General features: G+C 47.9%; 3 protein-coding genes across 3 annotated transcripts in view; all 3 read left to right on the top strand.

Moving 5' to 3' along the window:
* LOC133125970 (intestinal-type alkaline phosphatase 1-like) overlaps nt 1-3,717 on the top strand; it is a 65,555-nt gene extending 61,838 nt beyond the window's left edge. Inside the window, exons 12-16 of the mRNA XM_061237730.1 lie at nt 759-828; nt 1,226-1,358; nt 2,082-2,275; nt 2,736-2,852; nt 3,428-3,717. Coding sequence (XP_061093714.1) covers nt 759-828; nt 1,226-1,358; nt 2,082-2,275; nt 2,736-2,852; nt 3,428-3,717 — 804 coding nt within the window. The remainder of the gene's footprint in view (nt 1-758; nt 829-1,225; nt 1,359-2,081; nt 2,276-2,735; nt 2,853-3,427) is intronic.
* A 4,468-nt stretch (nt 3,718-8,185) lies between these two features.
* Nucleotides 8,186-17,644, top strand: LOC133126859 (intestinal-type alkaline phosphatase-like). The gene is made up of 10 exons (XM_061239296.1): nt 8,186-8,288; nt 8,571-8,686; nt 9,927-10,101; nt 10,834-11,006; nt 13,279-13,422; nt 13,771-13,831; nt 14,060-14,198; nt 15,161-15,351; nt 15,960-16,049; nt 17,280-17,644. Exons 2-10 carry the CDS (start codon nt 8,573-8,575, stop codon nt 17,570-17,572), a joined length of 1,380 nt encoding a protein of 459 aa, XP_061095280.1. The 5' UTR covers nt 8,186-8,288; nt 8,571-8,572; the 3' UTR covers nt 17,573-17,644.
* A 1,938-nt stretch (nt 17,645-19,582) lies between these two features.
* ppp1r2 (protein phosphatase 1, regulatory (inhibitor) subunit 2) overlaps nt 19,583-27,500 on the top strand; it is a 20,909-nt gene continuing 12,991 nt past the window's right edge. Inside the window, exons 1-2 of the mRNA XM_061239340.1 lie at nt 19,583-20,005; nt 26,655-26,762. Of these exons, the coding sequence (XP_061095324.1) occupies nt 19,872-20,005; nt 26,655-26,762 (242 nt within the window). The 5' untranslated portion in view covers nt 19,583-19,871. The remainder of the gene's footprint in view (nt 20,006-26,654; nt 26,763-27,500) is intronic.

The following is a 27,500-nucleotide window of genomic DNA, read 5'->3' as shown; positions in this document are numbered from 1 at the left end:
CTAACTCCGTAATCCTGCTTCTTAAAACAGGGCCCCTGTCTGTGTTAAATGCAGGGAGACCAGGTGTGTGTTCAATGCAGGTAGACCAGGTGTGTGTTCAATGCAGGTAGACCAGGTGTGTGTTAAATGCAGGTAGACCAGGTGTGTGTTCAATGCAGGTAGACCAGGTGTGTGTTCAATGCAGGTAGACCAGGTGTGTGTTCAATGCAGGTAGACCAGGTGTGTGTTAGTTAAAAGAGCTGTTCTGGGCTTTACTCTGTGAACTTATCCAGCTAACTCCATAATCCTGCTTCATGAAATACCCACCATGATCTCCAGGCACCCAGTGTATTTCAAATATGCATCTCAATGTTATATTTTCAACATAAATCTGAAACATGGTGCTCGCCTCGTATTGTTTGTTTTAGATGTGCAAAGCAATCAAATCTATACTTTGCTATCACATGAAGGCCTAGTGCCGAAACGTCAGCACGTCTGCCAATAAAGTGGTGACTCTGTAAAGTAGCAGTGTTGCGCTTTTTCCTCACTTTTTCAAAAACATTTAATAAGCAATGAAATGAATTATTCTGTTAAAATATCCTCATAGGAGATTATGAGTTTGTTGCTTTAATTCTGACTGCGTTTTCCCGGCGCAAGTGCGCTGCGGAGTTATCGATCCTCTCTCCCCGTTCTGCCGATGTTTATGACTGGATTCTGCTCTCCCGTTATTAGCGTTATCGGGGAACGCGCGCCCAACCTGCACTTTATGTACCTCACAGAATTCCCAGTACGTCTGGCACAAGGAGCAGTTTGACGCCGTGGATGTGAACTCCACCGATCGTCTGATGGGTGAGGCGTCTCTCCTCTCCCACAGAAACTCCGCGCTGTCAGGATCTTATCGTGCGATAAGACAAAGTCTGAAATATAAAGATAAGGGGGACGCGGTATCTGCGTTATAGGCGCTCATTATAGTATTTCGAATTTATTTCAAAGTAATTGGGGCACGTTTTCATACATTCCATATCATATCACACGCATAAGTGCTTTATTGCAGTTATTTTTTAATCTCAATTGCCGATTATTTTTAAATGATGACTTGTAATTGCAATATTTGATCCTGCCGCTTGGTGTAATCGATAGGCAAGGCTTTCTGCGGTAAAGGCACGGCTGTGGCGATCGCAGACTCTCGCCACTAGAGGGCACGCTTCGTCCAGGTTGTGAGTGTGTGTCGCCGCTCTTGCTGCAGGCCTGTTCGAACCCAAGGACATGCGCTTCGAGGTGTTTCGCAACAGCACGAGAGACCCCTCCATCGTGGAAATGACGGAGAAGGCCATTCAGATCCTCAGCAAGAACCCCAAAGGATTTTTCCTTTTCGTAGAAGATAAGTATCCCAACGGCTTTATTTAATTTCATTCTTCACAAAGTTACTAAACCGTGACACTGCCTGTCCTTTCAATGATCTCTCTAAGTAAGTAGACCACAAAGTCACCATTATGGAAACTGGATATCGTCTTTCTTTTGGATTTACTTTCGGGATAATAATGTTTTGAGTATAGCTGTGCAAAGATAGGATATCTGCACAGTGGAGGTGACTTTTGTTTTGTCCTAATTGTTATACTTCACACGTATTCATTATAAATGGGCCTTCTATGGATTCTTGATAATGTTGCACTTTTTATTCCTGAGACTAACACTTTTGTAAGCAGCTCTGTGCAACAGTGTTTGCCTAGTCATTATAACGTAACAAACATGTAAAATACTTTGCTGAAGTGTGCAGTGGAAACATTTAAAGTGATAAGTGAACCCAAAATATCTGACTTACAAGCCTAGTAGCTAAGGTACATGACTGGGACCTGGAAGGTTGGTGGTTCAAGCCCCAGTGTAGCCACGATAAGAGCTGTTGTCATCTGCTTACTCCAATCAACTGTAAGTTGCTTTGGATAAAAGCATCAGCTAAATAACTGTAATGTAACGTAGTCGCTGAAGCGTATCGTACCACAGACTTGGGGAAATGCGTGTGCCTGTCAGAGTGCCGTCCACGCCGTGAGTGAAACGTTGCAGCCTGTGGGGTTTGTCCGAGCCGCGCCGTGTGGTTTGTCTGCAGGCGGGAGAATCGATCACGGGCACCACGACGGCGTGGCGAAGCTGGCGCTCACGGAGACGGTGATGTTCGACCTGGCCGTGCAGGCGGCCGCCCGCGTCACCACGGAGACGGACACGCTCACCGTCGTCACCGCCGACCACTCCCACGTCTTCACCTTCGGCGGGAACACCCCCCGCGGAAACCCCATCTTTGGTACGGTCCGCGGAGCGTTACATCACCTCACCTCACACTGCGACCCCCCCTTATCCGCGCAGACTTACGCAACAGGAGCAGAAGTACAGGGCTCTGATATTAGCGCGACCAATAGCAGCAGACCTGGGTGACGCGGCGGCAGGTTGTGTGTGTGTGACGTCGCTGAAGTGCTAACGGAGCTCGTTTACACTACGCTGATTCTGCAGAGGTAGCCCCTTTACTGTGATTGGCGCAGTGAGGGCCAGTGGGATCAGAGAGACTGAGTTACAAACGTCAGACACCAGGAGAGAGAGACTGAGTTAGACACCGGGGGAGGGAGAGACTGAGTTAGACACCAGGGGAGAGAGACTGAGTTAGACACCAGGGGAGAGTCTGAGGTACAGGTGTCAGAGGGAGACTGAGATACAGGTGTGGGACACCAGGAGAGAGAGACTGAGGCATGGTTGTGTCGTTTCTCCAGGTCTGGCCCCGAAGAAGGCGGATGACAGCATGCCGTTCACCAGCATCCTGTACGCTAACGGGCCAGGCTACATCCACATCAACGGCACGCGCGGGAACATCAGCGCCGTGGACTACTGTGAGCTCATCCATCATCACTGTTATTCAGGCCTTGCATTTATCTAGCGCTGTTCTCAAACTCAGTGCTTTACTGTCTCTATCTTGCTCTCTTCCCCTCCCACTCTCTCTCCTTCTCTTCCCTCATCTCCTTCTCCCCCTCTCTCTCCTCCCCCCTCTCTCTCCCCTCTCCCTCCCTCCCTCTCCCTCCCTCCCTCTCCCCTCTCCCCTCTCCCTCCCTCCCCCCTCCCCCTCCCTCCCCCCTCCCTCCCTCTCCCCTCTCCCCTCTCCCCTCTCCCTCCCTCCCTCTCCCTTCTCCCCCCCTCCCTCCCTCTCCCTTCTCCCCCCCTCCCTCCCTCTCCCCTCTCCCCTCTCCCTCCCTCCTCTCCCTCCCTCCCTCTCCCCTCTCCCCTCTCCCTCCCTCTCCCCTCTCCCTCCCCCCCTCTCCCTCCCTCCCCCTCCCCCCCTCTCCCTCCCTCCCTCCCTCCCCCCTCTCCCTCCCTCCCTCTCTCTCCCCCCCTCCCTCCCCCCCTCCCTCCCCCCCTCCCTCCCCCCCTCCCTCCCCCCCTCCCTCTCTCTCTCCCTCCCTCTCTGTAGTGGATGAGGAGTATATGCAGCAGGCAGCAGTGCCTCTGGACTCTGAGACGCACGGTGGAGAGGACGTGGCCATCTACGCCAAGGGCCCCATGGCGCACCTGTTCCACGGGGTGAAGGAGCAGAACTACATCGCCCACGTTCTGGCGTACGCAGCCTGCCTGGAGCCGTACACCGACTGCCCCCCCGCCCAGCCCCCGTCCCCGACCCCGCCTCCGTCCGGCAGCCCCGCCCACTGCCACTCAGCCCTGCTGCTCTCATTGGCTGCCCTGCTGTGGGCCCTCTCCTCATGACCCCACCCCCTCCACAGCACAGAGCCCCACTGCACTTGTAAAAACTAGATGCCCAAAAAAAAAAAAAGAAACTACAACTCCCAGAATTCCACTGGGCTGAAACTTTCAGGAAACTCTCAGGCAGAAATTATAGGACTATAGTAGCCATTCTCCACATAGTGCCTGTGCCCGCTCTCTGTCTGCCTAGTCACACGCTCCAGCGTTTTTCTGTAAAAGTGAGCTATGATGGCAAACAGTTTGTTCGGATAACGGAGGGCTACTCGTGTAACCTTTTTAAACCGTGTTCTGCAAGCATGTCATCTGCAGAGTTCACAGGTCACAATCTCCAACGCTGTCCTTCGACAGGAAACTTTGTTCAAGGACACTGATGATTTTGAGAGAAAAAAAAAAGCAGGAGCAGAAATTTACGTTTCAACACCGTTCTGTGGCAGTAAAAGTGACCTCAAGGTTTGAGATAAAAGCCTTTTTTTCAATCAATTTTATTCTTTGTGCTGAAGACCGTCACAAAGATGCTTTACGAGTAAAAGAAAGGAAAAAATAGCTTGAGGTATTTACCGAGAGGGCTCAGAACAGGTGCGGTAGCTCCATTGTTGGTCAGGTCTGTCGGAGTTGTCTACATGTATGTTACAGAGTTTTACATGTATGTTACTGAGTTTTACATGTATGTTACTGAGTTTTACATGTATGTTTATCGCATAATAAGACACTCATTCTCTGTCTACTGCGATGCAATAACTGGATTTACACGATTCCTGTGTTTGTTTTCTATAAATGAATATATTTTGTATGCCAGATGTTCTCTGAAAGAATGTATTTTGTAAACAATATTTGTAGTACAATAATTGTGGTTGTTCTGAAATTTTCATGCGTACACAAATCCACAAAAGGACAAATCTCAAATCCATGCCCCACCATCTCCGTAAACATGACTTTTTCCGAACAATAAAACATTTTTATGTAACATGTATATTTACTGAGTGTCCATGGTTACTTTACTGTGGGTACTTGCTGGTACACTGAAGGTAAAAATATGATTTTCATTTTTACTGTACAGTAGTTATACTGTATATTGTTAACATGGTACCATTCCATTTACACACATTAACCCACGTATATTCAATCAACATTTGTCCTTAACTTTGATTTACAAGGAAATGGTACACATTATCTTCACAAACTCAGTTTGGCGTTGAATCACTGTGTAAACTGTGTGGAAAAAAAACAAAAACAATTATTGCTTGAAGTTAATTGCAAATGGTGATTAAATCCAAGCCGCTCAAAGTTCTCATCCAGGATCAATGTACTAAAGGAGTTTCAGACCTAGAAATAACTCCTAAATCCGCTCAGAGCTTGGCATAAAACATCACTACAGTGTGTCCTCAGCACTGTTTGTATCGGGGTGACATGGCTCAGGCAGTAAGAGCAGTCGTCTGGCAGTCGGAGGGTTCGATCCCCTGCCCGGGCTGTGTCGAAGTGTCCCTGAGCAAGACACCTAACCCCAAAATGCTCCTGACGAGCTGGTCGGTGCCTTGCACGGCAGCCAATTGCTGTTGGTGTGTGAGTGTGTGTGTGTGTGTGTATGAATGGGTGAATGAGAAGCATCAATTGTACAGCGCTTTGGATAAAGGTGCTATATAAATGCCAACCATTTATTGTTCTTTTTTGGCTTGGTGGGAAGCCATTATCTGTACTGCTGGTCATCAGCATGCATCATAAACAGTTATGGCACTTGTGGGCGCAAGAAAAACACATTATGGTTGCAGGATGATAAGAACTCTTTATCAGAACTTCTGACAGTTGGGTTGGAGCAAACGCCACATGGAACCCATTACACAAAAGGCTTACCCAACTCTCACCTGAGAGAGAAATACTCTCCTGTCCTTAAACACGACTGCTGTGTACTTCAAACTGTGTCTTCAAAAGTGTCTGCTGGTTTTTGGTGTGTTGTCAGCACAAGAGATGCATTTCATTTCAAGTCTCATCGGCGAAAGAGGCCACACCTTGTTCTCAAGGCCTTAATTGGCTGCTGATTGAAAGGAAACCACAAACACCTGTAGACACTGCGGCCCTCCAGGACTGGAGTTTGACACCCCTGACTTACACCCATTGGGACATGCTGCAGAGCAGGGATCCACAGTCCAAATCCAGCCCTGGCTTTCTTCTCTCCTGGGTAATTAGTGCTACTGCTGGGCCAGACTGTCTTTACACCTGACTCCCAGGTAAAGGGAGGGTGAACACACCTGACTCCCAGATAAAGGGAGCGTGAACACACCTGATTCCCAGGTAAAGGGAGGGTGAACACACCTGACTCCCAGATAAAGGGAGCGTGAACACACCTGATTCCCAGGTAAAGGGAGGGTGGACACACCTGACTCCCTGATAAAGGGAGCGTGAACACACCTGACTCCCAGGTAAAGGGAGGGTGAACACACCTGACTCCCAGGTAAAGGGAGGGTGAACACACCTGACTCCCAGGTAAAGGGAGGGTGGAAAACCAGCAGGTCTCAGCCCTGGAGAGCTGTGAGTTGCTGGTCCCTGCTGTAGGAGACACAACACCTCAAATTTCTAAATACCATATTTTGTAACAACCATTAACTTGGCTTGTAACTTGTTACGGAATGTGGTTTCATTGAAGTGCGGATCCTGCTGCTGGAATGTGTTTTGTTGCAGAATTCAGGGGGTCAGGAGCTAAATCTGGGCTGTCCAATCACGTGCCACGGAGGGCCGAGGCTACGCAGGTCATTCCAGCCAATCACTGCACCTGCTGATTAATTAAGCTAATTAGTACCCTCCACTCCGGTCTAAGTTATGTTAATTAGTGAACTCAGCTGGTGTATTTCGACGCAGACTAAAAACACACCTTTTCAAACTGTAGCTTAGTCCTCCCTCCTGATCCTCTTCCCGATATCCCTCTTGTTTAACCCCCCAAAAAACAATTGCACTTATGATGACTGTATTTTTTGTTTAGAACAGCACTTCACATGTATTTTACTAGTTATGGATGTGATGCTTTAACTTGTGGAAGTACCTATGCACTTGTAAGGCGCTTTGAATTAAAAGCGTCTGCCAAATCACTAAAATGTAAATGTAGTGATAGATTGGACTGAAACCCTGCATATTCTCAACCCTCCATGGCACCAGGTTGGACCCCCTGAGCTAAATTATTAAGCACGAACAGTGTCCACAAAGGCACTACTGTGGGGTCAGTTCTCACATGCCTAATGAACGATAAAGGTTTTTACAATGCTGTTAACAAGGCTAATCAATAGAATACTATATCTTTCACATAATCCCTCTGCTGTTAACCCCGATTGAACGAGTCCACAGATCTACATACTGAAGCAAAGCACAACATTAAAGCTACGCTACAAAGTGTGTCTCAGCTACCCCGATTAAATAAAATGAAAATCTTCCCTCATTTGCCCTAATCATCTTCCGGCTCCCGGATTGCAGGTATGTGGTAAAATGCTGGCATTCGTGTGTTTAGGTTTATGAACACTTTGTACTTTGATCTATGGGGCTGATATAAATCTGGGTTATTTAAGCCCTTCTCTCTCCCCTTCCCGTGACGGTGCAGAGTAGAATTTGCAGGTGTGCGCACATCATGGCTCAGAAAAATATGTCCCTCACTGCAGGATTACTGCTTTGCTTCATGGTTCATTGGTCGTTCTCAGTCATCCCAGGTAAGTGATAAAACTTGTAACTATTCTTTTCTCAAGAACGTTTCGCATATTTTATGTCAACTTTTTGTTTAGATAAATAAAATTAACTTTTTAAGTTCCGTTACTGTCCATAGTGTTTAATTGGCTATGCATTTACATTACATTTACATTTTAGTCATTTAGCAGATGCATTTAATCCAAAGCGATTTACAAGCGCATTAATTCCTCAACGAGGGAAAAGCATAAAATCCATGAATAGCATGCTATGCCTGCATTGTTCTACTGGTCAACATGCAGTGCCATGATTTTGACCCTGCATTTGTAACTGGTTGTAGAGTGTTGAATGTTTACGTTGCAGAATTTAGGAGTGAGTCAGGATGCTGTAATATAGAGCAACATACACACACCATTTCCATTTTACTGAAGCCCGTCTGGTTCAGTTCTTTGCTTTATGGTACAACAGCAGCACCCCAGCTATCCAAACCCAGGCCCAAGTCTGCCTTCCTAAATATTATACCCAATGTGCAAAATTCACAACGTCTGGAGTGCGGTAAATCCAGGTTGAGAGATGTTTTGACATAAACAGACAAGGTTTGCCACAAGAAAGATTTCCCCCGATGGTTGTCATCTCTACACCAAGGCACTTTGTTGTACGTCGCTCAATCCCTTTAAATGTAACGTAATCTTAGGCATTTGACTGACTTGTGACAAAACCGAATGGTTCAGTGCGTAATTTTGTTGTCACATTTGAGGAGGGTAATCGGCCTCTAATGTCTCCTGTGTCTGCCTCAGTGGAGGAGCAGAACCCCCATTTCTGGAACGTGAAAGGGAAGGAGTCCCTGAGGGAGGCTCTGAGCCTGCAACCCAACCTCCACCGAGCCAAGAACCTCATCCTCTTCCTCGGAGACGGTGAGCCACGGGCGGTTAGCACCCTGACAGCAAAAAAAAAGGTCCAAAAAAAAAGGACCAAAACATTCTTATCAGGCAAACTAGGGCGTATTGCATCGGTGTAAGGTGTTAAATTGCACAATGTGAACAGTGCCTGTTTGCTTGTGACCAGGTCATGACCAGATCTCGGTTGCATAAGGTCACCTTGTTTCGCGCTGGCGTTAGTGCCAGGGTGCATCTCTGCCAGTGGTGCAGTGGTTGCGTAACAGCACGAATAATCAGAGGCGTTTGGCGGTTCTCCAGGAATGGGAGTTTCCACGGTGACTGCGGCTCGAATCCTGAAGGGCCAGATGGACGGGAACCCGGGCGAGGAGACCATCCTGAAGATGGAGACCTTCCCCTACGTCGCCCTCTCGAAGGTCCCGAACCGCCTCGTCCTAAAGCGCACATTCTACACTCCAGTCCTACACACCTGAAACTGGGGAGTCCATATTCTACACTACAGTCTCACATCATCAACACTGTGCAATCCACATTCTACACTCTACAGCAGGGATCATCAAATATGAACCCTCAAATCCAAAGTTTTCTTTTCTCCTGCATAATTAACTGAACTGTTAGTGCTGCTGATTGGCCAGACTGCACACCTGACTCCCGGGTAAAGGGAGGGTGGAAAACCAGCAGTTGTCAGCACTCGAGGGCCATGATTTCATTATCCCACAAAACCAAAACTACGGAATCTACACTCTACTCTCTGCAGTCACACACAACCGAAACTGAACAATCAAAATTTTACACTGAGAATCTTCTCCCTTCTTCCATCTGAAAACACCTTGAAACACCAGAGTCTACGCCAGCTCACAAACATTCATCAACAAAAGTATGCCTGGCAACAAATTACCAAGCTATAAATGTGGTTATTACCCAGGAGATGGGCATGTTTGTGTTCTCATAGTAAGCAGAGATAGTGTAGTGTGTTAAATTATATGACTGGCATTTAGTAGATGTTCTTATCCAGAGATAAACACAGTATTCATTTAAACAGCTAGATATGTACTGTAGCAGTTCATGTTATGTACTCTTCGCTCAAGGGTACATGAGCAGGGTCAAACCTGGGAGTTGTACCTGTGACCAGACCTGGGTCTAATGCGTAATTTTATTGGATTCAAATGCTTTTCTGCGCTTGATTGATCTTGCCTGGTGCAACTGAGCCAACCAAGAGGACCAGAAGGTGGGGTTTGCACTTTTTCTGAGCATTTCATCACTTCCAATACATCAGACAAGCTCAGTAAAGTGTATAAAAGTATTTGAGTCCAAAGCACTTACGTAACAGTATTTGCTCCAGATCTGCCCCGCTACCTTGTTTTGTTATTTAATGGTACGATAGGTAAGAGTTTTGTGTTAAAACATTGTTACAAGGCCATTGTAAATCCCTTCTTATCATTGAAAAAGGCTCATTGTTGTTGATTCCTGTGTCTGTGTTTATAGTCCCTATATGGGGCAACAGAGCAGTCCTCTGGCAGCCACTTCGATCCCGCCCTGGGTGTGTCGAAGTGTCCCCGAGCAAGACACCTTACCCCCCCCCCCCCCCCAAAAAAAAAACCTATTGTACCTTTAACCTTTATAACACGCAGCTACCGTCCCTGTGTTTTCCTGCAGACCTACAACGTGGACCAGCAGATGCCGGACAGTGCAGGCACAGCCACGGCCTACCTGTGCGGCGTCAAGGCCAACTACGGCACCGTGGGCCTGTCAGCCGCCGCTCTCCGGTACCAGTGCAACACCGCCCGCGGCAACGAGGTCACGTCCGTCCTGCACCGCGCCCGGATGGCCGGTAGGGGCACAGTGTAGGCTAGCCTGGCGGCACGCCTAACACGCATGGCGTAACCTGAGAACTGCCTGGTCAACCATTCTGCCGAACAGCGATAGCACCACCTAGCAGTCATTTCCGCGTTGTAGCAATAGCACTACCCGCAGTAGCAGTCATTTCTGTGTTGTAGCAATAGCACCACCTACTGTAGTAGTCCTTTCTGTGTTGTAGCAATAGGGCTACCAAGCAGGCCAGCAGCCATACTATTCCAAATAATTAACTTCACTTAGCAGCCATTCTGATATATCTGTAGTGTCATCCAGCAGTAATTCCACCTTATAGCCGGAGTACACAAGGGCGGCCTGTAGTGTAGTGGTTAAGGTACGTGACTGGGACCCACAAGGCCGCTGGTTTGAACCCTGGTGTAGCCACAATAAGATCCCTTGGGCCCTTGAGCAAGGCCCTTAACCCTGCATTGCTCCAGGGGAGGATTGTCTCCTGCTTAGTCTAATTAACTGTATGTTGCTCTGGATAAGAGTGTCTGCCAAATGCCAATAATATATATAATAATATATATATAATATATAACAGTACGTCGCTCTGGATAAGAGCATCTGCCAAATGCCATTAATGTAATGTAATGTACATCCCAGCAACTCCCTGGACAACTATAGTTTTCTTTCTTGCAAAGCTGTGGATGGTAAGCTTGATGGTTTAGTTGATGTTAATGTAAAGCCTGTGTCCGGTGGGTTTCAGGTAAGTCTGTGGGCATTGTTTCCACGGCGAGGGTCCAACACGCCTCACCTGCAGCCGCCTACGCCCACTCGGCCAACCGGGGGTGGTACAGTGACTCCGACCTGCCCCCTGATGCTGTGAGGGATGGTTGCAGAGACATCGCCTACCAGCTCGTACACAACACCGACATCAATGTAAGAGCCAAAACCAGCCCGTACACAACACCGACATCAGCGTAAGAGCCAAAACCAGCCCGTACACAACACCGACATCAGCGTAAGAGCCAAAACCAGCCCGTACACAACACCGACATCAGCGTAAGAGCCAAAACCAGCCCATACACAACACCGACATCAACGTAAGAGCCAAAACCAGCCCGTACACAACACCGACATCAAAGTAAGAGCCAAAACCAGCTTGTACACAACACCGACATCAGCGTAAGAGCCAAAACCAGCTTGTACACAACACCGACATCAACGTAAGAGCCAAAACCAGCCCATACACAACACCGACATCAACGTAAGAGCCAAAACCAGCTCGTACACAACACCCACATCAACGTAAGAGCCAAAACCAGCTTGTACACAACACCAACATCAATGTAAGAACCAAAACCAGCTTGTACACAACACCGACATCAACGTAAGAGCCAAAACCAGCCCGTACACAACACCGACATCAACGTAAGAGCCAAAACCAGCTCGTACACAACACCCACATCAACGTAAGAGCCAAAACCAGCCCGTACACAACACCGACATCAACGTAAGAGCCAAAACCAGCCCGTACACAACACCGACATCAACGTAAGAGCCAAAACCAGCTCATACACAACACCCACATCAACGTAAGAGCCAAAACCAGCTTGTACACAACACCGACATCAATGTAAGAGCCAAAACCAGCCCGTACACAACACCGACATCAGCGTAAGAGCCAAAACCAGCCCGTACACAACACCGACATCAACGTAAGAGCTAAAACCAGCTCGTACACAACACCGACATCAGCGTAAGAGCCAAAACCAGCTCGTACACAACACCGACATCAGCATAAGAGCCAAAACCAGCCCGTACACAACACCGACATCAGCGTAAGAGCCAAAACCAGCCCGTACACAACACCGACATCAGCGTAAGAGCCAAAACCAGCTCGTACACAACACCCACATCAACGTAAGAGCCAAAACCAGCCCGTACACAACACCGACATCAACGTAAGAGCCAAAACCAGCCCGTACACAACACCGACATCAACGTAAGAGCCAAAACCAGCCCGTACACAACACCGACATCAGCGTAAGAGCCAAAACCAGCTCGTACACAACACCCACATCAACGTAAGAGCCAAAACCAGCCCGTACACAACACCAACATCAACGTAAGAGCCAAAACCAGTCCGTACACAACACCGACATCAGCGTAAGAGCCAAAACCAGCCCATACACATCACATCACCGACATCAGCGTAAGAGCCAAAACCAGCCCGTACACAACACCGACATCAGCGTAAGAGCCAAAACCAGCCCGTACACAACACCGACATCAACGTAAGAGCCAAAACCAGCCCGTACACAACACCGACATCAGCGTAAGAGCCAAAACCAGCCCGTACACAACACCCACATCAGCGTAAGAGCCAAAACCAGCCCGTACACAACACCGACATCAGCGTAAGAGCCAAAACCAGCCCGTACACAACACCGACATCAGCGTAAGAGCCAAAACCAGCCCGTACACAACACCGACATCAGCGTAAGAGCCAAAACCAGCCCGTACACAACACCGACATCAACGTAAGAGCCAAAACCAGCCCGTACACAACACCGACATCAACGTAAGAGCCAAAACCAGCCCGTACACAACACCGACATCAACGTAAGAGCCAAAACCAGCCCGTACACAACACCGACATCAGCGTAAGAGCCAAATCCAGCTCGTACACAACACCGACATCAACGTAAGAGCCAAAACCAGCCCGTACACAACACCGACATCAATGTAAGAGCCAAAACCAGCCCATACACAACACCGACATCAGCGTAAGAGCCAAAACCAGCTTGTACACAACACCCACATCAATGTAAGAGCCAAAACCAGCCCGTACACAACACCGACATCAACGTAAGAGCCAAAACCAGCCCGTACACAACACCCACATCAACGTAAGAGCCAAAACCAGCTTGTACACAACACCAACATCAACGTAAGAACCGAAACCAGCTTGTACACAACACCGACATCAACGTAAGAGCCAAAACCATCTCGTACACAACACTGATATCAATGTGCATATGTATTCTTAAAAATAATACCAACTTCAGTGATAATAGTAGCTCTCCTGGTCCAACATTGTGACACAATACTACATACTAATTACTGTCTTTCTTGCTAATAAACCAAGAGTTAATTTGCATGTAATGCTGTGATCCTTCCTGTTTCCTGCTGTGGGTGTATCTGACAGGTCATTCTGGGGGGAGGCCGGCTGTATATGCTACCCAATGACACGGCTGATCCTGAATACAGTTCCACAAGAGGAGACCGGTTCGACAAGACCAACCTCATCACAGAATGGCTGAAAAACAAAAAGGTACGACTACAGGGTTCTGTGCCTTAATTGTTCTCTCGGTAACACTTTACTAGAACCCCTTACCATCAGGCTGACATAACACGGTCATAAACATGACATAACAGCGGTCACAAGATGGCATGGCAGATGATGTCAGGTTATGTCAGTTTCATTTCATTTGACATCAACTGACATAATCGGTTATGCCATTTTGTGGCAGCTGGGGTTCAAGTAAAGTGTTTCCATTGAGCTGTATTCACCAGTGAAAGCAAACTTCATGAAACAACTGCAAATCAATTTTACCTCAAATTGATGGAGGTAATTAACCCCAATGCAGAATTCCTGTGAAATTATATTTTTCTCTCTGCTTTGTAACAGAATGCGAAGTACGTCTGGAACAAAGCTCAGTTCGATGGCGTGGATGAGGAGGAGACAGACTACTTGATGGGTAGGAATCTGAAAGCTCACAGGATTGAAGTACGCCAGCAGCTGGTCATGCCCATGAGATCTGCGTTACTGTCGACGTCATGCCCATTATAACGCAGCAATGGTTTGCTGAGATACCACAATGTTTCTGGGAAAAGGTGTTTTATTCATGCATGAAAGTTCAAAGAATCTTGTGTATGTAGTCCTAATGTTTGTGTGTGTGTGTGTGTGTGTGTGTGTGTGTGTTCAGGGCTATTTGAGCCAAAGGACACCAGATATGAACTGCAGCGTAACCCAGAGACTGACCCCTCCCTGACAGAGATGGTGGAGAAAGCCATCAAGATTCTGCGTAAGAATCCCAAAGGATATTACCTGTTTGTGGAAGATGAGTACAGCTTTCCTCGCTTTACTAATTAAATATACTGTATAAGGTCCCAGGCCAAACAGTTTTGTTATGTTATGCTATGTTATGTCATGTTGTGTTAAGTTGTGTCATATCATGTTGTGTTGTGTTCTGTTATGTCATGTTGTGTTATATCATGTTGTGTCATGTTGTATTATGTCATGCTGTGATATGTTGTGTTATGTCATAGGGCGTAGGGGCGGCCTATAGCGTTGTGGTTAAGGTAAATGACTGGGACACGCAAGGTCGGTGGTTCCAGTCACCGGTGTTGCGATAAGATCCGCACAGCCGTTGGGCCCTTGAGCCCTTAACCCTGTATTGCTCCAGGGGAGGATTGTCTCCTGCTTAGTCTAATCAACTGTATGTTGCTCTGGATAAGAGCGTCTGCTAAATGCCAATAATGTCATGTTGAATTGTGTCGTTATGTCACGTTGTGTGGTGTTATGTCATGTCGTGTTATGTCATGTTGTGTGGTGTTATGTCATGTTGTGTTTTGTTATGTTGTGTCATGCCATGTTGTGTGGTGTTATGTTGTGTCATGTCGTGTTATGTCATGTTGTGTGGTGTTATGTCATGTTGTGTTTTGTTATGTTGTGTCATGTCATGTTGTGTGGTGTTATGTCATGTTGTGTTTTGTTATGTTGTGTCATGCCATGTTGTGTGGTGTTATGTTGTGTCATGCCGTGTTATGTTGTGTCATGCCGTGTTATGTCATGTTGTGTTTTGTTATGTTGTGTCATGCCATGTTGTGTGGTGTTATGTTGTGTCATGTCGTGTTATGTCATGTTGTGTTATGTTATGTCATGTTGTGTTTTGTTATGTCATGCCATGTTGTGTGGTGTTATGCCATGTTGTGTGGTGTCATGTCGTGTTATGTCATGTTGTGTGGTGTTCTGTTGTGTCATGTCGTGTTATGTCATATGGTTTCCTGTCTCTTGGCTCTTTAAGGGGGAGAATAGACCACGGGCACCATGGTGGCAGGGCTCTGTTCGCCCTGACGGAGGCTGTGCACTTCGACAAGGCCATAGAGAGGGCCATGGACCTGACCAGCGTCCTGGACACTCTGAGTGTGGTCACGGCCGACCACTCCCACGTCTTCACCTTCGGAGGGTACTCCGTCAGAGGGAACCCCGTTTTAGGTACAGAGAGGAGCCTGTGGCCTGTGAAATCCAGCTACGCCAGCTTGAAAGTGGAGCTGGCCAAGCCGGTCATAAATAGGTCTAGCTGGGTATGGGCTGGTCAACAAGCTAGTCCTGGTAGTTTATCTGAGCTGGTAGCTGGTTGACTGTTTCAAAACAGCTTGAGGTCCTTAAATCATTGTCAAGCTGGGAGCTGGTCTGAACTGTTCAACCAGTTTAACTATCTTGAGCTTGGAGCTGGTCTGAACTGGTTGACCAGCTACCAGCTGGTTCAAAACCTAGCTTGACCTGTTTTTTTTTTCCAGCATGGTACATAATTATTTTGGATTCAAATACTTTTCTATGCTTTGCTGAGCTTGTCTGGTGTACTGGACCATAGGAGATACTCTTCTGGTCCTCTTGGTTGGCTCGATTGTACCAGGCAAGATGAAGTGAGCACAGATAAGTATTTGAATCCAAAGCAATTACATATTTGATTATCCGAATGAACCTAAAACACTTTTATTGACAACAACACGCATTTGTACCTTTTTATCCACTTTTCGTAGCTCTATTTCTGAGAGTGTAGTATTACAATTCTCACTGAGGTCTGCTGTTCTGTGTCTAAGGATTCTCACGGGTGACAGCTGACGACGACAAGAGCTTCACCACGGCTCTGTACGGAAACGGACCCGGATATCAAATACTTAACGGGACGCGTCCTGATCCAGTACAGAACGATACAATCACACGTAAGTGTAACGAGTTTGAGATTTAAACCCCGGCCTCGCACTCGTCCAAAGATTTGTTCGACAAACGCGTTACTGAGTCAGCTAAAGGCAAAATCCCCCCTAGCTAAGGGCAACGACATTATTTAGAATGTGAGGGTTAGGTGCGTTGTCGCGGTAACCCGCCACGAGCTTCGCCGCACTTCACCGTGCATGCTAGCGAACTAGCCAAGCTAACCCTGCCACATAAGGGCATTGCATTTAAATGCTGTTTCAGTAGGTGCACTCACTGTGTGGTGGCAACTCCCCGAGATTTCATGCTCAACATGGAAAAATAGTGCCGTTTCATTACATTACTTGTTATTTAGCGGATGCTTTTATCCACAACGACTTACAGTTGATCAGAATAAGCAGGGGACAACCCCCCAGGAGCAATTTGGGGCTAAGGGCCTTGCTCAGTGGTTCAACTGCGGATCTTATTGTGACTACGCCGGGGATTGAATTTACAACCTTGCAGGTCCCAGTCATGTACCTTAGCCACGAGGCTACAGACCTCCCTAGCTGCTGTTTTTTTTGACAGATTGTGTGTATGGAAAAATCATAGAGGTAAGTCCATTGTATACTATTACTGTATCATAGTGAACTACCGGATAGTGTATGGTTGCCATTTCAAATAATGATGTGATATTACAATGCCAGCTGGTATATTAGCACCCTCTTGTGGCAAAGAGAGATCAAGGAATTCTACTGCTGTGCGTTTAAAAGACTTCGCTCGTTTTGCTACTCGCATGTTTATTTGCCATGGTGTATTCGTCAAGGAATATTTAGCGCATTACAGTTGGCTAATATTTACATGCTACAAATTAGCATGGCATAGCATCAAGTGATCTGCATATGATGGAGAGATTCAGTGTCATTGGCTTATCCAATAAACATTTCTAACATAAATATATTCCATATATATTGAATCCAAAGCAACGAGAACTTTCACCCATTTTCTCTTATTTATATTTTTTCATTGCCATCTATCCGACGGAGCCCACCTACAGTAGGCTGCCGTATATAGCCTACTGTATTATAACGGACATCTTAATTTAGGACAGTTGTCTGAAGTTAGGTGCGTTTGTTGAATCCGAAGTGGCACACTCGTATGAGCCCTTCGTATGATGCTAAGAGTACGAAAATGTTCTTGCATGAGGCCCAATGACGTGTCTGAGCCAGGTCTGACTACGACGCCATTTTGTTCTCTCATAGAGTTCGGGGAATACCGGCAACAGGCGGCCGTGCCCCTGGACTCGGAGACGCACGGCTCGGAGGACGTGGCGATTTACGCGCAGGGGCCCATGGCGCACCTCTTCCACGGCGTGCAGGAGCAGAGCTACATCGCCCACGTGATGGCCTACGCCGCCTGCCTGGAGCCGTACGACGACTGCATCCTGAAGGACCTGGCCGCGCCCCTGCAGACCACCCTGCTGCTGCTGCCCCTGTCACTCGCCTCCCTGCTCCTCTTCTGAGGCCACCGGGGCTCGCTGTTCTGCCGTTCCGCTGCCGTTATGCCTTTCAATCGCAAGCCCAATGTGACCGGGCTCCATCCACATCCCAAGGGATTTTAGCTTCGGTTGAGAAAATTGAGAAAGTTGAAGGTTTTAATATGGCCTCAAAACAAACGTATAGCAGTCGTTTTGATTGGGTGAAAAGGTATATGGTCAAAAGTGACATATGTCACTCTTGGGACCGAAAGCCTTAAACACAGACGAGAGTCTCGTATTTTTAAGCATCCCATATTACACACATTTCCAGTGTTTTATTTGAGGTCCTGATATCCATAAGAAGACGTTTCTGTGGTGTTACGTACCAAAATAAATTAACCAGTCTTACGTGTCCATTTTCCAGCGCCTCTCATGAGCTTTACCGAGAGCAGGATGTTTTAGTGACTTGTCTTCAAGGTTCGTTAATATCGATGAACCTCTGTTCTGATTGGCTGGCTAGCTCTGCAACAAAACAAACGTCGTCTGTGCTCGGATTCCTTCCGGCTATGAGCAGTAATAGTTGTAATGCTCAAACGGCTACGGAAGTTACCGAAGTGCAAACGGCTTGTTTAAATGCACAGGTTCTTCATGCCGATTGTGTGTATCTGGGGACTGATACTTTCACAGTGTTGTCGTAGCACCTGCAACTTCTTTTATAGTCCACATAACAAGGGAAATGTCATTTTCCACGATGTGGGACCTTTAAACTGCTGACTGGTCCCGTCATCCCCAGTTAACACGTAGCACTCTTGTTATCTTATTCTAATTTATTACATATCATATTATTATGACTGCAGTGGTGGGTGGTGAGATAAAATTTTGATTGGGTGGACAACTTTCCTTGAAACTGATCGTTGATCTCCACATTAATATTCCGTCATTAGCAAGTGTGCCAAAGAACTGAATGATCAGTTGCCAGGTAACACACAGCTCCTTCTCGTCATTTTAGGTGGATAAATAATCTGTTTAATCTCTAATTTATACTTCACAAAAGATACACCACTCAATTAACTACTGCAATCAGCACAACCTGCAATAAAGGCTATAAAACAAAATGCTATTACTCGCCTAATAGCCTAGTTGAGGAGAACTGGCTTCATCTGATGATGATCTGATGATTAACTGTTTTTTGATAGTCGCAGAACATTTTTGAAAATAGGTTGAGGCCAATGATCAGTTTAATCAGTTTTCTGGGCCACCGATTCTCAGTTCACCAACTGCCACTCGCGGACGTCCTCTCTTTCATATGAAATTGTTTGCATCCATGGACACACAATGCACATAGATAACTGCATATAAAACAGCAAATGTTAGGGTTAGTGTTAGTGATATTGATTGCATAATGAATCACAGGCCCACTGTACTATATTGAGAATAATTTATTTGTAACAACAAAATCTGAATCTAAGCTTATTGGAATTCTTCTGTGAAGAAAGCACATTTTTCATCATGCGGTTGGATTTTTAAAACCTATATGCCTGACTACACCCAGACAAAGTCAAATGTTAACCCCCTGTTTGCAGAATATTTTTTAACATGGCTTTTGCGGTTTGTGTCATTATGTCTGAGCCATTAATACTGAAATTGTGTACAATGTATGCCATTAATGTATTCAATTGTAAATAAAATAAAATAAATAATTCCACATGAATATTCAAGCATTATCTTTTGAACAACAGTCACACTACAACACATGCTCAGACTATTCGTTCTATTGATCTTAATTGTTAATTTATATATCACCATGAATGCAGTACTAGCCTAACCACACAGGAATCTGAAGGGCTATATATATGTATATATATATATATATGTGTGTGTGAATTAGGCGTGGGGATAGCTTTGGAATAAACACCCTCCCCCTCCGTTGAATTTCAGCCACACACAACATGGCCGCTCGTTCTTGTCACTGGAGCTGGCGTCTGTCCGTCACTATAGCAACACCTTTAGTAAACTCTCGCGATGCCAAAACCTAAGGGGTGTCGGCTGTGACCGGTGCTGATTTAATCGCTGGCCAGTTACTGATAAGCTCGCTCCCTCCGTAATGATGCGTGTGTTTTATAGTAAATGGTAGTTTATACCGTGAGTGCGTGGGAGCCAGCAAGCAGAGCAGTATTGAGTGTTGATCAGTACGTTACTTTGAATGCTAACCAGCTTGCTAGGTTAGCCCATGCGAGTGATTTTTTGAAGGGTAACCGTTAGCTAGAATCACAGACCGCGACGAACAAGCGCAGGTCGTAGGCAGACTGAACGCTGTCAGTCGGGAGAGACCGAAGCGAGTGGCATGGCAGCTCCCCGGCCCATTAAAGGCATTTTAAAGAACAAAAACGGCGGGATATCCGCCAAAAAAGGCCCAGAGTTGCCGGTGGAGAAGCAGGAGCAGCCAGCAGCAATCGGGGTCCTGGAAGATGATCAGCAGTAAGTATAATTCGGTACTTGTGCTATAGCTAGCTGCATTTAAGCCGTTAACAGGAGCTTGGATGGGGGGCTATCTCGCCTATGCTGGGAGAACTTGACTCATGTTAACCGGGTAGTTAATTTGGTCACCTAGGCAGTGCTCTTAGCCAGCCCTCCAATTAGATATGCTGCTAGCAAAGCTAAAGTTACTCGTTTTACCGTACGTTGGCTAGCAGGTTACTAGCAAGCCAACGTTAACTAGCTTGTTGCCAATGAACTTGCCCTTTGAGCCTGCGTTACCTGGCCAGTTACAAGCACTGTCTTTGCTGCGCTACCGCTAGCTATTATATGTGCTGTTGGATAGCCCGTACATATTACGATTCAATACTTTGAGTTCGCTATCTAGCCAGTTTTGGGAACTTTGATAAGTGAACAGCTGTTCACTTGACTGCAGTGTAAGACGCGAGGTATTCCCTGGATTGTTTTTAAGTTTGGTGTAATCGTGCGTTGGGTTAATGCGGTGACGTTTGGGCGTGCCTGGGGTCTGCCAATAAGAATAAGCAATAACCGCCAAATGTACCCTGTGTTAACCTTTGTATATGTAATTGTCTTAAACGCAATAGACGCAGACTGATGTTTTTAGCATCGCATTGGTTTATTGTAAATAACGTCATAGCTTTACTGCGTTGACGAGGATTCATGATAAAGTCAATGGGTCCGCTATCAATTCGACAAGGAAGCAGTTTAACCATATCAACCCTTGTTTACCTGTGACCGTCCGACATAGATTTCTGTTTAGTGTCCAGGACAGGATAGGACAGTTTGCCCTGAAGTGGCATCAGTAGGATAGGATGATCTTTTCATAGCCTGATCGCTCTTGACTTCCGTGGATAGCACTGTCACGGTGTATTTGCGCCGTGACTGTGGAACTGTCAAAACTGTGCTCAATTATGAGGTTGAACCTCGAAGCGAGCTGTGTGCCGTGGATTCATCTCATCTACCCTGGCACTTTGAATACAGTGGCAAAACGTTGCTTTTGTGTTGGGGAAATTCCTTGTGGCATAGTTCATGTCTTGAGAACGGCGCAGTGAAAGTCTATGTTTATAAACTATGTCAGTAGCGACCCCACAAATTATTAGGTATGGGGCTTGTACATTTAAAATAAGAATAAAGCAAAGAACCTCAAGGCCCTGGTCGTGTGTGTTGATGCAAGGTTTACGGTTTAAAAAAAAAAAAAAATCGTTGTTCCTTATCTTAAGTGCGTACTAGATACGCATACTGAAAAACAAGGTCCCTTTTTCCCCCGGTCGAAAACTTGCTCCAGCTGCTTCGGTCTGTGCGTTTGGCTCATGTCCGGGCATGACGTCCCTCCTTGCGCTTCAGGGTTAAACTGATTTAAACTGTCAGCTCCCTGTCTGCGCCGTCTAAATCCGCACAGGTTGTTTTTCTGTAACATTTAAGACGTATGGGCGACTACATTGCAATACGTGTACGTGTGACTGAGCTGAAGTCTATCAGTGCATGTTGCCCAAGTCTTCTGCTTATGTTATTGTTTACATCCGGCACACGGAGTGCACTAAGAACTCCGTCTTCTCCCATTAGCCTTCTGATTGGCTGTAAATTGGGCGTCCTAACATTAGCATCCTCTGTCTACCACTTAGACCTGTGTTGAGTCCATTTATGTGTTCCAGATAATCAAGAAGCAGCCTGTAGCCTAGTGGCTAAAGTGCGTGACTGGGATCCGGAAGGTTGGTGGTTCAAGCTCTAGTGTAGCCACAATAAGATCAGTGGAGCTGTTGGGCCCTCGAGCAAGGCCCTTAAACCCCACATTGCTACAGGGCCCTTAACCGCTGCTTAGTCTAATCAGCTGTAACTCGCTTTGAATAAAAGCGTCAGCTAAATAGCAAATGAAGAAAAAATAACAAAGTTCATTTGGGCAGCGTAGTGGCTTATGGGCTTTTGTATGAGGCTTGTTGTGAGAAACCTCAAATGAACTGCATTTCAAATTAGTCTCCTTTGTTCCTGAACCGAGCCGTAGGTTTTCAGCACGGATATCTACTACACACAAGGTGAGGATTAAGTAAAGTGTTTGTATGTTTCCCTGGTTTCATTTCAGTCCGTAGCCAGTCTGGATTTTGGAAACGAGGTGCGTAGACTCTATCCAATCAGAGACTTAAGTTAAGCACATTAGTTCTGAGACACACTGAAAACCAGCCAATGTTGTGACCAGTACTACTCCTAAGAGGTCTGGGGTCCTGGGTTTTATCTGAGAAGGGCCTGTGTCTGCGGACTTCTGTCTCCGCTACACACTAAACACCCAGATCAGCTAATCAAGACCGTTATTGGCTGCTAAGTTGTGTGTGTTTTGGTACTCTATGGGGACCCCTGATTGGCTGTGGGAAAAGTTTCTGTTGTCTTTTCCCGAGCCTGTGGAAGTGTCTTCAGAAGAACGTGGGCTGGTTCTGAAGTCCACTGAGAGCAGCCCGCTCTGCTTCTGCTGGTACTGAGACAGTCTCCCTGAGATGAGGGAGGAAGGGCCGAACGGGGCGGGAGGCTCCACCGGGTCGGGCTACGCGCCCCACCGCCACAAAGAACCCAGACTGCCCCCTCCCTCAGCCCCTCATACAGGGAGGCCCCACCGGGGGCCAGAGCCCGGCCAGTCTGGCTGTGGCTCCGTTTCAAACTGGGCCGTTTGGACAGGGTGAGGGAGTCGGGCTACGCGCCCCACCGCCACAAAGAACCCAGACTGCCCCCTCCCTCAGCCCCTCATGCAGGGAGGCTCAGCAGCACAATAACTGTTCAGCTTTTTCACTGTAGGCTGCAGACTACCTGCAGTGGTTTTCTCACTGTGTGGGTGTGTGTGTGTGTGTGTGTGTCAGTATGTTATTTTCTTTCTCGTCCTCCTGGTGTTTTTGTGATGTCCCTTTTCCGATGGCCCTCATCTCTGCTGCACAACTCACTTCAAAGTCCTGCCCCATTTCTCTTCTTAATGCCCTTCCCTTGTCTTTGTGGCAGCTTGTGTCCTCTTTAAAACTCCTGCTGCCCCGATTGTGGAGTGACTCAGCATCCGTGTCTGTGTGTCTGTGTGTCTGTGTGTCTGTGTCTGTGTCTGTGTGGGAACATCTCCTGACAGCTGAGCGCACAGCTAACTGCCTAACCTCGCCAATCGCACACATTATCTTCCCTGCTAACTACTGCCGGTGGTAGACGGCCGTGTAAACGCAAGCCTCGGCACCCAGACTGTCTGGCCGGCTCGGATAACTCTGCAGCTTCAGGCGCAGGCTATTCCCCTGGCCCCTGCGTTAAGAGGAGGAGGATTTGTGTGGCGTTGAAATGCTTCTTGGCCCCGTTTAATTAAAAAAGTGGACGTCTGCCCGCCGTTCGGCCGCAGACACGCCGTCCTCCGCTCCGTCTCGTCCCGCGCCGGTCTCCGCGGAGCGTGATTTACGGCGTCTGAGCGCGGAGCTGACTGCGATTGGTCCTCCCGTAGCTGCATCACTTTAATGGCTGCCTCACGGCTGCTCTGTATTCTGCCGGCGTGTCCGCGGAGCTGTCTGCGCACGCCAGAGCGGTTTGGCCCCGTCCTCAAACCCGCGTTGCCGATGCCCCCGGTCCACAGTGCGCTGGGACGTAAGGCCATGCCGGGCTGCTCAGGACTGCCGTGGTGTGGGCCATGGAGGAGGAACGCCGATCTAAAACACGGGAACGGGCCATTCGGCTAATAAACCCTGTGTTGGTGCAGGTGTTGTTTTTGGAATCTTTAAAAAAAATGTTCTAGAACTCTACTGCTTTCAGTTGCCAGTGGTGACCATTACATCAGCAGTAGAATGTTCTGGTGAATACATTCTAATCACGTATTTGTCACCGTCATCAGTTAAGCACATTCTTGGACCGGGATTCTCAACCCTGCTCACGGGAAACTGCAGTGTCCTGGTTTTTGTTGTCATTTAAATGTATAAAAATATGTGAAATATTATCCTGTGAATGTAATGTGTGCCAATGGCAATTCAAATATTCACACTTTTCTGTGTAGAGGATGCTGTCACTCTCTTGGTGTACCAGTGGGATGACATTCAGTTAGTTCAACAGGCATCCCAAAACTATGAAGTTATTTTACGGTGAATCTCCTCCCCTGTTGAATCCTCTCACTCATGGAGGCAGACGCTGGTTGGTGGTCTGCGAGCTTCATTGCTCTGTTTACTGCAGCTCAGCTCAGAGCTCAGGGCTGTACGGTGCAGGTGCAGGTTGCTGCAGCACAGAGCTCAGGGCTGTACGGTGCAGGTGCAGGTTGCTGCAGCACAGGGCTCAGGGCTGTATGGTGCAGGTGCAAGTTACTGCAGCACAGGGCTCAGGGCTGTACGGTGCAGGGGCAGGTTGCTGCAGCACAGGGCTCAGGGCTGTACGGTGCAGGTGCAGGTTGCTGCAGCACAGAGCTCAGGGCTGTACGGTGCAGGTGCAGGTTGCTGCAGCACAGAGCTCAGGGCTGTACGGTGCAGGTGCAGGTTGCTGCAGCACAGAGCTCAGGGCTGTACGGTGCAGGTGCAGGTTGCTGCAGCACAGAGCTCAGGGCTGTACGGTGCAGGTGCAGGTTTACAGCCCGTGCTGAGAGCCACACTGCCTGCACAGCGTTATTGCTCCCGTGGGGCTGAGGAAGACGAGGAGAGGTGATATTAGACCCTTCATCCTGACGTCACGTCATCCCGTAAGGGCTTTTTTTCTTTCTTTCTTTTTTTTCCTCTTTTGTTCTCCTGGTTTTGCTCCGTGTCCCGTTGGATTGGGCGTATTTATAATCGGTCCGGGCGGGAGCAGTGAAGCACGTTTTCCCAGCCGGATTAGGCATTATCAGACACCGCGGCGCGGCTCACGTTTTTTCTCTGTGTGTCACAGGAAGATTAAATGTGAAAGCATTATGGGATGGCGTGACTGAGCTATTGACAGAGGGCTCTACGCTAGCCGCACATGCTCCCAGTTTGTCAGTTTTACAGTAGGAGCACGCTAGTGGGTCATGATTTAGTGGATGCAATCCCAAATTATTTGCCCAGTTAGCGCGCATCAGTTTTCAGGAGCAAAAGCTCCTAAAACGGGAGTAATGTAGTGCCCTGTGGGACAGGAGTGAAGTGCAGGAACTCGCACAGATGGGGCTCGGTGGGGCGTTCGGGCGGGGGGGGGATTGCTCAGGGGTGGGCTGTTCTGTGGGGGGGGTTCTGGCGGCGGGGGTTGTTGGGGGCAGCGGGGTTAACGTGCGTCTGGCACAGCTGATGTCACCTGTGGAGTTGTTGACGCTCTCGCTGGGCCGGGCGCCGGTCTGAATGGATTTCCGCCGGGGCCTAAACTGGGTCAGCGCTGCGTTCGGCCGTGACGGGTTGTGTAACGGACCCTCTCTGGAGCTGGCAGACGGGTGGGGGGGGCGGGGGGGCGGGGGGGTGTGATGCCAGGACTGACCTCAAGCCCCAGATGCCACACACACGTGTCCCAGCTGGAGGACCACAAACACGACAGAACGACAGAAGCCGGTTTCGTGTGTGTGTGTGTGTGTGTGTGTGTGTGTGTGTGTGTGTGTGTGTGTGTGTGTGTGTCTGTGTGTGTGTGTGTCTGTGTGTGTCTGTGTATAAGGGAGTGTGTATGTATGTGTGTCTGCATGTGTAAGGGAGTGTGTGTGTGTCTATGTGTGTGTGTGTCTATGTGTGTGTCTATGTGTGTGTCTATGTGTGTGTCTATGTGTGTGTGTGTGTGTGTGTCTGTGTGTGTGTCTCTGTGTGTCTGTGTGTCTGTGTGAGTGTGTGAGTGTGTGAGTGTGTGAGTGTGTGAGTGAGTGTGTGTGAGTGTGTGTGTGAGTGTGTGAGAGTGTGTGAGAGTGTGTGTGAGTGTGTGTGAGTGAGTGTGAGTGTGTGTGAGTGTGTGTGAGTGTGTGAGTGTGTGAGTGTGAGTGTGTGAGTGTGTGAGTGTGTGAGTGTGTGAGTGTGAGTGTGAGTGTGAGTGTGAGTGTGAGTGTGAGTGTGAGTGTGAGTGTGAGTGTGTGTGTGTGTGTGTGTGTGTGTGTGAGTGTGTGAGTGTGTGTGTGTGTGTGTGTGTGTGTGAGTGTGTGAGTGTGTGAGTGTGAGTGTGTGAGTGTGTGTGTGTGTGTGTGTGTGTGTGTGTGTGTGTGTGTGTGTGTGTGTGTGTGTGTGTGTGAGTGTGTGAGTGTGTGTGTGTGTGTGTGTGTGTGTGAGTGAGTGTGTGAGTGTGTGTGAGTGTGTGTGAGTGTGTGTGAGTGTGTGAGAGTGTGTGTGAGTGTGTGAGTGTGTGAGTGTGTGAGTGTGAGTGTGTGAGTGTGTGAGTGTGTGAGTGTGTGAGTGTGTGAGTGTGTGAGTGTGTGAGTGTGTGTAGGGTTCGCTCCAATGTACTGAGTGGAGCTGAAATTGGGCCGAGCTCTGAGAATAGCTCCTCCAGGTCCCGCGGGGGAAAGCGTCAGAGTGAAACTGTAACGGCCTGACTGCTCTCTCTCTCTCTCTCTCTCTCTCTCTCTCTCTCTCTCTCTCTCTCTCTCTCTCTGACTGCTCTCTCTGACTGCTCTCTCTCTCTCTCTCTCTCTCTCTCTCTCTCTCTCTCTCTCTCTCTCTCTGTGTCTCTCTCTCTCTCGCTCTCTCGCTCTCTCTCTCTGACTGGTGTCTCTGCTCTCTCTCTCTCCCAGAAAGAAGTCCCAGACATGGGACGAGATGAACATCCTGGCCACGTACCACCCGGCTGATAAAGACTACGGCCTGATGAAGATCGACGAGCCCAGCACCCCCTACAACCGGTGGGTCTGACCCTCTGAGTATACCCATCCATGGGTCTATACCCTACAACCAGGGAGCCTGAGCCTCTGAGTATACCCATCCATGGGTCTATACCCTACAACCAGGGAGCCTGAGCCTCTGAGTATACCCATCCATGGGTCTATACCCTACAACCAGGGAGCCTGAGCCTCTGAGTATACCCATCCATGGGTCTATACCCTACAACCAGGGAGCCTGAGCCTCTGAGTATACCCATCCATGGGTCTATACCCTACAACCAGGGAGCCTGAGCCTCTGAGTATACCCATCCATGGGTCTATACCCTACAACCAGGGAGCCTGAGCCTCTGAGTATACCCATCCATGGGTCTATACCCTACAACCAGGGAGCCTGAGCCTCTGAGTATACCCATCCATGGGTCTATACCCTACAACCAGGGAGCCTGAGTGTACCTTGTAAACGTATCTTTATAGAATATACCCTTATGGGCCAAAACCCTGTACCCATATATTGTTCCCAGACTCCATATAGAGTCTGTCATATACAGTATGCCACCCCAACCATGCACTACATCTCCTGATTTAATTATTTCATCATTATTTTAGTGTAAACTTGTGTAGCACATCACAAGGGATGACTAAGATTTTTCTGATAGTGTTTTTCTGTTGTTGTTCAGATGGTACACAAGTGTATATGTTTTGGTGGCACTGGGAGCTTTTGGCTCCAGTCAGCCTGCAGGTGCGTCTGTCCTGCTTACT

This window comes from Conger conger, chromosome 4 (assembly GCF_963514075.1).
Source record: "Conger conger chromosome 4, fConCon1.1, whole genome shotgun sequence".
Classification (NCBI taxonomy): Eukaryota; Metazoa; Chordata; class Actinopteri; order Anguilliformes; family Congridae; genus Conger; species Conger conger.
The sequence above is the reverse complement of the archived record's forward strand: the minus strand, read 5'-3'. Positions and strand labels throughout refer to the sequence as shown.

What these genes read in the sequence shown, in the direction of transcription:
- LOC133126859 (XM_061239296.1), top strand. Translation starts at nt 8,573, where the DNA reads ATGGGAGTTTCCACGGTGACTGCGGCTCGAATCCTGAAGGGCCAGATG. An exon ending in AGGTACGACTACAGGGTTCT is followed by an intron (nt 13,423 to 13,770) that starts GTGCCTTAATTG and finishes CAGAATGCGAAG; the next exon opens with TACGTCTGGAACAAAGCTCA. An exon ending in TACCTGTTTGTGGAAGATGA is followed by an intron (nt 14,199 to 15,160) that starts GTACAGCTTTCC and finishes TGGCTCTTTAAG; the next exon opens with GGGGAGAATAGACCACGGGC.